General features: G+C 41.0%; 1 protein-coding gene across 1 annotated transcript in view; it reads left to right on the forward strand.

Moving 5' to 3' along the window:
* PTPRG (protein tyrosine phosphatase receptor type G) overlaps positions 1–14559 on the forward strand; it is a 395271-nt gene that overhangs the window by 314002 nt on the left and 66710 nt on the right. The window contains exons 11-13 of the mRNA XM_083869612.1: positions 1746–1795; positions 4125–4920; positions 11593–11725. Coding sequence (XP_083725738.1) covers positions 1746–1795; positions 4125–4920; positions 11593–11725 — 979 coding nt within the window. The remainder of the gene's footprint in view (positions 1–1745; positions 1796–4124; positions 4921–11592; positions 11726–14559) is intronic.

Genomic DNA, 14559 nt, shown 5'->3' on the forward strand with positions numbered 1-14559 from the left:
ACGTACATATTTTTACATTGAACTATTCTTTGTTTGTTTAATATTTTCTTTGCAGAGTGCAATATGGTGTGAAGTTATTTCAGAAGATATTTGAATGCATGTAGACAATGCTAATTTCATATTGTGGCCAGACTTGATCTGAATCTCATTTCCAGTAAGGAGGGATTGCCTACCCCTCTCACTGTCAGGGTTTGTCAGGTTTTAGGAGAATTTAGGGGTTTTCTTGGTACTAGTTTTCTGAAACAAATTCATCAGAGACTGCTTATGCAGCAGAGGCACAGCTATAACAGAATGTGAGTCTGATCGGTGTCTGTTTTATGTAAAGAGGAAAGGAGATCAGTCCTACCTTGACAACCACATGTGGAGACATTCAGGTTTTACCATGCACGCAACCTCAGTGATTTCCAAAACATACATATTTAAAGAAAATCAAAATAACTAGATGATAAGCTGTCCTTTGTCATGGATTTTCTTTTAAGTTTATTGGAGAAATCTAGTAAAGCTGAGATTTGGTAGAAGAACTTAATGATTTTAGAGGTTTTTTAAGTGCTAAAGTTTTGCTCCTTCCTGGGAATTCATTATGACATTTTTTATTAAGTAGGACAAATTTTGCCTCTGACGAGAGCATTCCCTCCCACTCCAGCTTATAGATGCATAAACCTCAAAAAGGGCAATGGAAGAATAAAACAAGCAGAAAGTTAAAAGTTTAAATCCTTTAGGATGAAGCAAAGAGTTGTTACTTGGATCTGATGCTGTGTATGGGACAAAATAATAGGGGCATTTTTCAGTGTCATTTTCAGAAAGTATAGGGGTTTTGATCCTGCTTTGCCAGCACTTATTGTCTGAGGGATGTCAAGCTACAGAGCTGGTTTATTCTGTTGTGGTGTCATGCCACAGTGTTGGCAGCATTGCAGAGAGAGCAGGGATCAGACAAGTGTCCTGTCTAAGTCACAACTCATGTGTAGCTCTGTTCTTGGTACCTCAGCACAGTGGTTTATACTTCACTTCTAAGTGCCGGGCAGAAGTTAGAAACTGGTGTATTGCTTATTATGACCTCTTTTACTAGATGATGGAATGGAAAATTCTTTGAAGTTTGACTACAATAACTGTTAAATCACAGTTAGGAGTAAATCATTACTGACAGCTCTGTGGGAGATCCTTTGGGTACTCTAGCCCAGTTCTAGCCCAGTATTCAATGCAGTGGAAGTGATACATCTGCAGTGGGAGTAGATGATGTGATTCCTTTCACATGTCCCCAAAAAGGAGCTGCTGTTCTAATCTCTGGCTGTTCCCAACATCTAACCTAGAAAATTAATCCACTTTAGCTTTCAAACCATTATTCAGTGGTTGATTGTGGTTGTAGTTGAGATATATAGCAATAAATAATTTATAAATTGCTATTATAAATAATAGCAATAATAAATATATGGCAAAAATATTATAAGGACAAAAAGAAACTATAATCATCAAGCTTCCTGTCAGAATGTTACATCCAGCTTGGAGTTGAAGGGGAGAGTTTTTTTTTATGTCAGCAAGCCATCATTGCCAGGCCTGAGTTATTAAAGACAAGCAAGTCTGTTCAGACTCAAATGCAGAGTGAGGCAAGTAACGCCCCAAGAGCTGAGTTGAATGCTCCAGACTGAGACCTGTACCTGTATTCTGTAGGCACATGTTGAGCAGTAGTTTAGCAGTTGTTCCTCTGCCTCCTGCCCTGCCCTGACGTGCTGCTCTTCTTCCCTCCCCAGCTAACACCACTCGAATTTTCGAGGGGACCCGAATTGTGAAGACAGGAGTGGTAAGTCATGGATTTAGGGAGCAGGGATTTGGGGACATTTCCCACCAGGTGGCAGCACGATGTTGGAAATCTGCACCAGGACCCAGCTTTCCTGGGGAAGGGGTGTCCAGACCTGTCACAGAAGGGTTTATAGCATAAAATACAGTTCCAGTATCAAATGGTTTTCTAGCTTCATGCTCAGAGAGGCTTTGACCACTGGAGAATCAAATGTTAAAAAGTTTTTGTCAATCTGTATTCAATCTATTTAGAGGGGATTTGTAAAATCGTAATGATGACTGTGGAAATAAATTTTAATTTCTTTTATTAACTGTATGAGAAGAAGTACATGCAACAGAAATAAGGCCTCATACACAGCATCTTTGCTTATCCAGTGCTTTAAGGATACCTGTTACTGTGTGAACAAAGTCTGAACAATGTCTGTTTTATTTTAATTCAGGTGAGACTGTAACAAGTCACTGAAGCCAACTTTTTTATTCCAGAATCAGAAATGTTGGTACATTTACAGCAAAAGTGGAATACACTGTTTCAGTTTTGAAAGCATTTTATTCGTTTATTTAATATTAACAATCCATAACCTAAATTTCTTGGCACCCAGTGTATTGTGTTGTAGAGTCAAATTTATGGGCTGGATTCATTCTATTGAATTTACTCTAAGTACATTGCTTCTGGTTTTATTCTGATCCAGTTTGATATATTCTCTAGTAAGCAAATAACATATACAAAGCATGCATTTGAGTGATTAATGTTTATTTAATGATGTATAGATGTATTCTAGATATATGAAATCTGCTGTCAAATTTTAATACTCAGTCCAGCTTTGAGACTGTTCATGCCAGCAAAGAGCAAATCTCACAGTGCCTTAGGGATTCAGATTGATAAGTATCTGAAAGTTTAGATGCTTATTTAAAGTTTTGGCTCAAAATCTTTAAAGCACACGTTTTCATCTGAGATCTCAGGTTCTCTGTGATTGCAGCTGGTCAAAAATAACGTGAGAAAGCAGCCTTTCTTGGTTTGCTGCAGCATTTCAACCACACGGCTTGACTGAACCCAGGAACTGCAGAGATGCAGAAATTCTGTTAAATTATAAATTTCAGTTTGCAAAATAAACATTTTTCATTTTTTCCAATGTTCAGCAGCACCTATTTAACCCTTTTTTTTTTTCTTATCTGGTGCATACCTTTCCAGCTAATGGTCCTCATGCTGATGAATTCAGCAATGTGAGACATTTTTCAGTAATTCAGAGAGGGAAAATGGTCAGGTTGTCCAGAGGAACCACTGACTCTGCTCTTCCACAAAATTGTTCCTTGTCTTTAGACAATTCACTTCAGTCTCTTTTTCACGTGTAATTCAGGACTAGTTCTTTATGAACAGACCAAGGTTTAGTTCTTTATGTGTGTACTGAGGGGTTTTATTTACAGCAGAGCACACACACGTGTGCAGAGACCCGCATGTGTGCAGTGGGTTGACATTAGAATAATATTGGCAGGGTGCAGGGGATGCAAAGTCCATAGTTCATTACCTCATTCTCTCAGTGAAGCAGGCAGGTGCCAGTCCTGCCTTTCATTTGCTGGTGGTGGCCAGGGAGAGTCCTGTGGATGTGGAAAACCAATATACATAGGTGTCACAGCCTGGAGGTCCTGGCAGACGTGGTGGTGGCTTGCTGAAGGGCTCCTGATGCTCTCAAAGTCCTTCAGGAGTGTCCAGCTGGCCATGCTGTAGTTCTTTTGTAACAAGAGCAATGCCTCATAGCAACACCAGTTCTTAGGAGAATAATCCTGATGGATAAATTAAGGAAATAAAAATAGCATCCTTTGTGGCCCTCACAGTGTGCGTGGGAAGAGCCAGAGTTCCTTGTCAGAGCAGACCCACCAGCCAGGGATGCTCACGTTGGCAGACATTATTTTGGGACAGCCCTTATGTAACACTGTATTTTTAAACTCCTGTATTCTGAGGATGAAAGCACTGTGAGTAATGCAGCTGAATTCATTAAACTCCTTTACATTCTTCTCACCCCAAGAGGAAACGTTACTCACAAGTCAGTAGTGATGTGGGTGGAGAAGGTCCCGATGTAAAATAAAGATAAGGATAAAGAGGGTTTTAATGATGGTATGATGAAGGCAGGGAGGTTTCCTCTCCTTGTGGTTTGCTGGTGACTCTGTGGCATGTTCTGTCCTGGCTCAGCCTTTCATCCAGCTGCTGTTGAGTCTCTGGTTTTAGGAGAATAGCATGTGTGTGAACAGGGAGGGAAAAGTAAGATGTGGTATGCTGGGCCCCTGCTGATGCTCTCTGCTGTGTTTTCTTCCCCTCTGCTGCCGGTGATCTCCTCAAGCCCACAGCATCTCCTGCCTCCTCAGCAGACATGGCTCCCATCAGCTCCGGCTCCTCCACCTGGACCTCCTCGGGGCTCCCCTTCTCCTTCGTGTCCATGGCCACAGGCATGGGCCCTTCCTCCAGCGGCAGCCAGGCCACCGTGGCCTCCGTGGTGACCAGCACCTTGCTGGCAGGGCTGGGCTTCAGCGGCGGGGGCATCTCCTCCTTCCCCAGCAGCGTGTGGCCCACGCGGCTGCCCGCGGCCGCTGCCCCCAGCAAACAGGCTGGACGGGCCGTGGTGGCCACCACCGAGGCCGCTGCCGCCTCCCCGGGGCCCGAGCGGGACTCGGCGCTGACCAAGGATGGCGAGGGAGCCGAGGAGGGGGACAAGGATGAGAAGAGCGAAAGCGAGGACGGGGAGCGGGAGCACGAGGAAGAGGAAGAAAAGGATGCTGAGAAGAAGGAGAAGAGCAGGGCGACGGCAGCCTCAGAGGCACGCAATAGCACAGAGCCTGGCGTGGCCGTGGCTTCCCCCAACAGGACTGCTGAGGAAGAAGGAAATCAAACCCTATCGGGAGAAGTGCCAAACCAAAACGTTGCCCCCACGGCTGGAGGAGCCGAGGAAGAGAGCTTTGCCGAAGCCGATACTCAGCCCCAGCTGCTCCCTTCCACCCAAGTGCCACCAGCGTTCACCGACGAACTGTACCTGGGCAAGATCCCAAGACGACCAGAGACAACAAGAAAACCTCCTCCAAAGGTGGACAGGTTTCCAGAGGAACATCCCTCAGATAACAAATTCATCACCATTAACCCAGGTGAGTGATCTGCAGGGAAACCAATTTTACCAGAATAAGTGTTGGAAAACCGCACAGTCCAAACTCCTTTACTGATTTCCAGTAGATACAGCATTTTGTGGTGTCTGGCTACATCTCATTGGCAGGTTGTTGTTGCTGGGGAGAGCAGCATGGAAAGGAATAGCCTTTTATTGGGACAGATTCATGATCCTTGTAGCTTATTGGAAGAGAAAATCTGGAAAAATTTGAACTCCCAACATGTTACATCAAGGACTTTGTTGAAAAGAAAAAGGGAGGAGAATTCAATGAACTATAGCTGTGAAATTAATTTGGAAGAGCGGCTGCTGTGCTGAACTGGCATTTCATAGGAAGCTTGGTATATGTGCTTCTAGCTAATTTAGTTTATCTGCAGGATTCTCCCTGACTGGGCTTTGAGATAGTCTCTTGAATCAAGGATAATTGCTGGTTTATTTCTCAACACAAAACCTACATGCTCTGATCTTCCAAAAACAAGGCACCTTCTGCACTGGGATTACCTTCTGGTTTTTCTGTGGGAAAAAAAAAAAAAAACAAACCTTAACCAGGCAGAGTTAACATATTTTCTATTTGTCCTGGTGCAAATTGCCAGTGCTTCTGTACACTCCAACTCTGCATGTGTGCACGAGCTCCACAGTGTGTGCACAGCAAATGCAAGCTCCTGGAAGCCTGCCCAGGTGATGTGCCTGTGCAGCAAGGCTGGTGTCGTCAGGGTTTGCTGCTCTGGCCTCTGCACGCTGGTCCCTCATGGTGCTCCCAATGAGGAATGTCCACACCTGTTCCTGCTTGGGGAGCTCCAGGCACTGGTGAGGAAAACTGCAGGAATCAAATGGAGTACATGCATGTGGATTTATTTTAGGCTTTATTTATTTAGCTTTAGATTGGTTGATTTATTAGACAAGATTATTTGAGTGATTATGTGTATTACCACAGCATTTATGAGATAGTGCACTTTTTTTGTTTGTTGTTTTTGGGGGTTTTTTACTACTGTTGTTTGTTTTGCTAATCTGTAGAGTGTTTTATAATTTTCTTTTTCCATCAATGCTGCTCTAGAGTAATGTGAAAAAGCCTTACATATTTTTTCCCTACATTGATAAACACAAAAATGCAGATATTGTGCATTCAGTTATAGCTCAGAACCAATTTAAAAAACAAAGCTAAATCCAATCTTTAATAACATTTGTTACAGAAGTGCTGACCAGTCTGTAATACTGTGAATCATAACTGTTGTGTTAGAGATCAGATTAACAATGCAGAAGCTGAGAAACTTGCAACAGGTTGTGCTGATTTTTTTTTTTTTTTTAAATACACTGCTGTTTTTCTTACTCCCCAGCTGGAAATGCTCAAAGGCCAGTGCTCCCACTGAATGTGTTCTGAGGTGCCTCTCAGGCAGCTTTCAACATTCCACTTGCCCTAAACACCTTTGTTTTAGGAAGGAGGCCTCTTGGGACAGCTACCCCTGTGAGAAGACACTTGGGAATGCAGAAGGAGCTTTTCTCCAGGCTGGATCTAAGTTACTAAAGACACAGGCTGGTGAATTAGACTAGCACAAAGCCTGAGACTACTTGCTTCAGCTTCATTGTTTCCCCCAATAACACGGAAATTTGCAATTCATACAGACAGACCTGACCTAAGTCATGCCAGGAGTTGAGTTCAGTGAAACTCCAGCCATAGCAAGACCTCTTCCTGTGAGAAAGGGCCTTAAAGGTTTTCCTTAACAAGGTAAGCCTGAAATCAAGACAAGTAAAGCCAAGAGGGCATTCCCAGAAGTGTCTGAAAGGATTCCTGAGCATCAGGGCAGCTAAGATTGTTAAGGCCACTTCCAAAGTGAGCAGAAAGCATCTCTGCAGTTTACTCTGTCCCAATGTCAGGGCAGAAAAATTTTTGGATGCATCTTTTCTCCTGGCATCTTTTCTCTTCTGTATCTTTTAAAAGCAGGTTTTGAAAAGCTGTCAAGGTTTCAAAAATGTTTTTGTGAGTAGAAAGTTTAGTCATTTTAAAGAGTAGAAAATTGTTTCATAACAATGTGCATTTGTAAAATTAATTATGTAGCATCGAATTAGCAGTTGTAAGGAGATAACTGAATGGGGAAGTACTCATGAGTGTGCATGATTACAGGAGAGCAGGGAACTCATGAGAAATTACAGGGAAAGTGCGAGGCCAATTAGTACAGCAAGGCTCATTTTCTTTTAGTGCTTATTTCTCATGTACACACACACACACCTCTCCTGAGGCCATGTCATTACTTTCCAAATGGCATTGGCCTCTTTTTGCCTTTGGTATTGGCCAATGCTAATGATTGTCTTCTGTCACTGAGTGCTTGCTTGCATTCTCCTCTTTCATTTTCCTGATCATCCTTTTCTCTGTTTTGGTGCCCACATTAGACTAATTGTACTTTTGATCTGCAACTGTTAACACACACAGCTGCTCAGCATTGTCTGTGACACTGAAACCTGAAAATCAGAAAAACAGCAATTAAAATTATACTCTCACAGAAGAGGGAGGAAAAAAAATAAAAGAAGCAAGGGAAAAAGATGAAACCCAGGACGATTCAGTTTAATCAGGCCAAAGCAGATACTATCCCACAGAATTTTGGTTGATTGTGCCAGACAATTAAACAGATCCTTTGTTTTTTACTGGAGTTAACAACTGGGCTGTTGTAGCAAAGTAATAGCTGTGGGGTTGGGGCAGAAGCCTGAGTGGTCAGCTGGGACTGAGGAGGGTTTGACAACTCATCCAGATTTCAGCAAGGTCCTCCCATCCCTCAGTGTTCACCCACCTCTGCTGAGTTCCTCCCATGAGAGGGCTTTGTAGACACAGAGAGATCATGATGTGCAGGGTTAAATTTCAAGCCTGATATATGCATTTAACAAAGACTGAATATTGGATTTTAGAGCAGTCTTTGCCAGGTTTGAGGTTACAAAAACCTTTTAGGGATAACCTCATTAGCATAATTAAACATCTGTGTAATACTTCTCCATCTGCAGCAAGGATTATTAAGCTGCGTTTTCGTGTGGCACTTCAGCCATTTTCACACAGAATCACTGAGTGTATAAAGTTGGGAAGGACCACTGGAGTCAGCGAGTCCAGTCTCCTTCCTCTAGAAGGGTTCCCTATAGCCCTTTAATCAGGCTTTTGTCCAGAGAGCTTTTAAATATCTTCAGAGATGTATGTGGCACCTTACAGGAGCAAACAGCAGAATGGCTTGAAAAGAAAAGAATTGAATTATTTAATGCCTGCAAACTATGAATTTCAGATATAGGATTAAATATGATTGGCATCTGTTACAAAGCAGTGAAAAGTCATGCTTAGTAGTGCACAGCCTGTGACTACTGCAGAAGTGCCTTGAAGAAATAGGGAGTAACAGCTGCACCATGATACAAGCCTGAATCAAAGGTAATACTTCTTTAAGAAAAATGGGTTTGCCTTTTTGTCATTTAATAATATGGCCAATATTATTGTCCAGAGATAATTAATACCTTTGTGTAAGTTCATTAATTTATTTACTCAAGGGAAAGATGAGCAAGCTGACTTTCTCTTAGGAGACCATGTGGTCTGAGGCAGTTCAGCAGCAGGGCTTGTCTTTGGTTAATGGCATCTGAAATGGTACAACAAACAGAACTTTGTCCTGGCAGTTTGTGCAATGGCAAGGAATGATAAAAGTAGATAGGTTATATAGTACAGCTATGGTTGCTTATTATAGCAAGCAGTGTTACTTAAGGGAAATAAACATGTTTCTTTTCTCAGGAACCAATTTCCAAGAATACACAGGAAAAAAAGCACGTTTCACAAACTGTAGAATGCCTCTTTCTTACCTTGACCTTTGCACAAGAACTGCACTGCCAGAGCCTCCCTGGCTGCCTGATGCCATCCAATACTCCCTGTGCCAGGGCTCATCCATCCAGTGCCTGGGTGGAACTGCTGAATGGGTGGTTCACAGAAGTTAGGGACTTTTCCAGACACAGGAGTAGATTTAGTAGTGCCAGGGCTTGTATCATGTGGGACCTCCTGAAACAGATATGCTGTAATAATTTTTATTCCTTCCTACTGGGATGAATTCCAAGCCAGTAAAAGGCAAACTGAATTAATTCAACGAAGGCATATGCCACTGGAAACTGTTTACATTTCTTAGCAAAAATGGAGTTTCCTAGTCCGTTTTTTAAGCTTCCCCCATCCCCTGCCAAGTACAGCTTATGGTGGGCACTGTTACAAGGATATGCTGTTGGCACTACCAGGGCTTGACATTCTTGCTTTGGAAAAGAATGAAATGGTGACTATTTTTATTTCATACTATTTTGTTATATGGGAGAACAGGAAACTGTAGAGGCCCAGACCTGTCTTTCTATGTGTGTGTTTTTATTTCATCTTTTTCCAAGTTATCCAGTACAGTTATCTGGCTTTTCTTAGGCTGTTCTGCCATGGCACTCAAGACGGACTCTCCAATTGCACTGATCTACCTCTGGCTCCAGCTGCTATTCTTGTACAATATTTATTGGCACTGGTTTATTTAAGCTCTCACAACACGTTACTTAAACAGTGGAAAAAACCTCAGACTTTTTCTTCAAAGCCAGCACAGGAGCTATGTCTTTTCTTCTGAAGCACATCACTGCTTGAGCATTCCCAACTGGAATTTCAGGGCCAGCCATCAGTATTAGGGAATTGCAATTGCTATTCTGGCACTCAGCATACTGAGCACTTTCTTGTCCTCAGCCTGTGGCACAGGGAGTTGGCAGGGGCAGATAAGTGTGTTCTCCACACTAGACTGACTAAGAGGAGCATCGTGAGCACTGCAGAATTTAGTAGTTTGCATTGGGACTCCAGCCCATGCTGTGGTTACAATGGAATTGAATTTTCTTCCCATACAAACAGAAACATAGGGTTTTGTGTTGAAAGATGTGGAGGTGAAACTAAACAGAATACTGTCATTGGAGAGAACTGAAGCAACACCCTAATGGATATAAGGTGGTGGGACTATTTGGCTCTCCTACAAAGTTTTATTACATCACATAGTGTTTTTGCTTTTACTATTCTGATTAGTAACACCTCTCAGGCTTACTTTTTTCATGCTCTTAAATGATTTGAAATGCACTGATAATAACTGATGCCTCAGGACTTAACATTTCATAAGTTTGGCAAATACAGAGAATAAGCCTTTGCTCTAATTTGAAGGTTGCTCTTTTCCTTATTCTTTGCTAGTCAAGGAATTCAAAGATGTTCAATCAAAGTGCACATTCACTTTCCCCAAACATCCTTCTGATTAGCATGTCATTTAGGCTGCTAGCTAAAGGGCATTACCTCTATCAGCCTAGTTCTCAAAACTAGGAAGATTTCTTGCTGGGCTTGCAGCAGCCTGCAGCCTTGCTCTGTTTTCAGCAGTCAGGCAAAAGCATTTACAATTAACCTTTACTTCCACGTTAGTTGAATTTTACTCCTGCCTACAGAGGAGTATAATCTACATGCTATTAAAATAGAGTATGACTTCATATTATGTGACATCTGGTGACTTCCAATTATCTGTGTTTTGCCTGCCTATGGTGAAAAGGCAATTATGTTCTTCTGGTAGGATTTGCAGCAGTTTCCGAAGATACGATAATACAATACTGAATGAGGGCAAGGAAGCATGTTGGTAAGGAAAGACTCAAACAGGCTTAAAAGTAGAAGTCAAGTGTGCATGTTTCAATCCTTGAAATCTGAAACTGTTTGTACTAATCCTCTCCCATTATGTCCTGTTGACAGGTATTGATCAACCACTGCCTGTTTGTTAGGAAACATGAATAAGATATGGAATCTGCTTCTGCATTTTTCTTTTATCATTCTGTCTAAGCAAATTTATTCATCAAGTCCACATGAGTTTCTAATCACAAATTAGATTTCTTTTGAAACACATTGGTGCAATGTCTATGCTCATTGGCTTCAGTACTTGCAGAACTTCTAGATATTCATCTTAAATATGATACAATAATTTTAGTGAGATGTCATGCAAAAAGTGAAGTGGAGTTAACTCAGCCAGATCTCAGGGTATTGACGAACTTTAATTTTGTTCAAAAGCTGTGGCATAATGATTTCTTCTGTCAGTTACAACACATCCTATCCATTCATTCATCCACCCATCTTGACAATCCATATGCTAAAAAGTGCTTTCGTATGCAGTAACCCACCAGATTGTGACAATTCTGCAAATGATGTGACATGGCACCCAACATGTTGAGGATTTTTTTTATTTTAAGATAGTTACCAAGAAATTTATTTCTAAAGCAAAGTATTACACGGAGCTTTGCAAACAGGCCTGTCCTGCACTGTTGAGAAACAGAGTACATTTATCTGCAAACACTGATGATGGAGCACAGCACTGGCTCAGTGGGGTACTCCACATCTGATAATAGGTGCTTGCAGGAAAGAGTCCTAAAAGTGTCTCTGAGACCGTAATTACAGGCAGTAGTAAAATCCTAGCCATATGTGGCAATAAACACCATACTTCTGTGCTCTCATGTCTCAGACTGAAGACAAATGGAGTCCCACCCTGCAGTTAGAGGATCTCTGCTCTGTTTACTCATAGCATGTAAAAGGGATGAGCTATTTGTTTTGTTTACACATTTTTCCATACAGTAATTCTTTTTTCCATGCAGTGATTGGTTTTGTTATGTGTTTAACACACAGCTGGCAAGAACAGCTCCAGCATGGCCACGAGACCCTCTCCTGGTAAAATGGAATGGATCATCCCACTCATTGTGGTCTCAGCACTGACCTTCGTGTGCCTCATTCTTCTCATCGCTGTGCTTGTCTACTGGAGGTGAGCCTGTTTCCTTATCAGTGGAAACTAATTAGGATTTGAAACATATTTCAGGTAGTGGTTTTAGGTCCTGTGTTTTTTTATTTTAATAGGAGTTACAATGATAGATGCATTAGATAGTTCTCTGGGTGCTAGAACAGCTTTGTTGGTTAACTATTCAGCTGTCTTAAATACTGTTTTTTGTGTCATGAAAATGAGCTTGGTAGAGGTCTACCAATGGTAGAGCCAGCTGTAATGGTGACAAATATTTTCACAATTAGTCCCTCTGAAGTAGCTATAAAAAATTCTCTTTGTCTTGCCCTTCAGGAAAGGTGGTTGTGAGAGAAAATCCCAGCTGGACTGGCCTTGGTTTCATGGGTGTCTTTGCCACAAACCTCCTGTGTAATCTTATGCAGTTCTTTCCTTCCTTGACTGTACTTTAAGAAAGTGGGATAAGCTTCTTTCACATTCCACAGCAATGCTCTTTAGCATTGGTGAAGAGTTCAGAAGTGCAGCCTGCAAGGTCTTGAAAGTGAACATTTGCCTCTTACAAAGAGACACTGTCATTCACACCAGCAGATATTGGTTCAGTGGTGGCAGACCAGGATTATCATCAGCAAACCCCTCTCCATTTGATTTAGAGTAAACTAAAGCCTGCAGCACCTCCTTATGTCAGAGGCACCTTCTGTTTGGAAGTTAACATTAACCAGGGATAAGCCACATACAAGGTATTTAGGAATTATTTAAAAATCTGATTAGATGAGATAGAAGAAAGTAGCTTTGATGAGAAATATCAGCCCATTGATCATTATATTTGCAGTACCAAGCTATTTTTCAGTACACCCATTTTGCTAACAATTAGTTGGCCCAATTGTGGAGGCTGAGAACATTAGAAAGAATTAGCAAGTAGATGGCAATAGTCTTGCAAAAAGAATTTCTATTAACATTTGTAAATAATTAACATCATTGCAGTCAGATGGTGAACGAAATTGCAGTGATATATGCACAAAAGCTGGACTAGGAAATGTTCTAAAGATCCCATTGTGTTGTCCTGTTTTTCAATATATATTGTCTTTATTTGAACTACTAAACTTGGTCATATTCAGGCAAGTCCTGGAAAGATATGGTATATCTAAAAACACTGGGATGAAGGATTAGTAGTATTTATCTACTGTTGATACAAAATGCTCTTCTAAGGCAGAAAGGTTTTAAAATACAATGCTAACAGCTATTATCTAGAAGAATGTTGGTACCTATCATTGTTTGCAAAACATTTCCATTTCTTTGCAATTTTACTAGTGGAGTGAGAGAAAAATTATAAAATTTGTGTTTAATTTGCTCAAAGAGTAACAATACCATCCATGAAAAGATACTAAAAATATTGGTGGAGATTAAAAATTAATATAGACATGGAAATCATGTCATATAACAGTCAAAGTTTTTTAATAAATATGAAGCAAGAAATAAAGGAACAAACTTGAGACGACATATGTACTACCTTCAGATAATCTGTGTCTAGTTCTGAGGATTTTTAACAATTGCAGAGAGTGTATTAAAAATACACATGTGCTTTAGGACAAATCAACAAGCAACTAGAACAAAAATCATCCCAGTAACATTTCACATTGTGCAGACCATGTCACTGAAGTAGCAGCACAGCATTTCATTTGCAGCGTGTTTGCCTTTCCTCAGGGAAAAAATAAAATGTTTATCTCTGTGAGTGTTTTCAAGTAAGGAAAAAAGAGATTCTGAAGCACTGCAGACTCTAATTCAGAAGTTTGAAAGGAGCAGTAATGTGGATTTTCAGGAAAAAATACTTAGCTTAAGATGTAATGGGCAACATATGGAATAATTTACTGAGTAACACCATCAAAGCAAATGGCATGAAAACAAGTTTGAGACGGATATTTCAGAAGAGGAAACATGGTATTGAAGTGCACAGCAGAGAAACACTTGTGATGAAAGGATAACCCTCAAGGGGACACGCGTGCTGGACCAAGAGGACTTTCCTTGCACAGAAGTACTTCGTTTTGATGTTAGAAAAAAAAAATTATAAAACAAAACCCAGATAACTAGAGGAAGCAGAAGAGGCATAGTTGCCCTTGGCAATCCAGTATAAAACAAATTTTATTTTTGCTTTTGCAATTTTGAGCATTGTGGAATTAGATGATTTGAGACTGGAGGTGACATAAGTGGAACAATGAAGCAGAGAGAAGCCTTCTGCTTGTTTCCATCTCATCGGTGCCCTATTATCCAGGGACCAAAATAAGGAGTTAGGGAAGTTGCTTGGGAAGGTTTGGCAAAGCATTAACTTTGTTTGGTCACCTTGTGGCTCATTCCACAATCCAGCAAAGCAATAAGTTTTGTGAAGAAGACTTGTTGTAAGGAAGCTTCATTTTCTGTTCCCTTTATTTGAAAAGGAGACTGTCATTGTTTGATGAAGATTTCCTTTTTCCATCTGTTGAGCTTCCATACTGTGTTTTAGAGACTCCTCGTAACTGAATATATTTGGAAATGATCTGTGCCATTTCTGAACAAGACTCGCTTATTTGCAGAGGTAATTTGCTGTTCTCAGTTCCTTTTTCATGTGGATCCTGGACAAATGGTGAAAGAATATGACTAATATTGAAGAGAAAGGGTCACTTCCACCTTTTTTGTGTGGTGGCCATCTCAGTAATGAAAAGGGATGGGAACTTGCAGGCAGGCAGAGCTCTGAATTACCTTTCTACTAAAGTTTCCTGGATTCAGTACTTTAAATGGCACTGCTGCACAAAGAGGCCTGTGTGATTTTACATTGATAGAGTGGAAGATAAACTAGGTCAGCATAATGAAGCTGCAAAAATTGTGCTGCCTTT

This window comes from Zosterops lateralis, assembly GCF_965231275.1.
Source record: "Zosterops lateralis genome assembly, chromosome: 11".
Lineage (NCBI taxonomy): Eukaryota > Metazoa > Chordata > Aves > Passeriformes > Zosteropidae > Zosterops > Zosterops lateralis.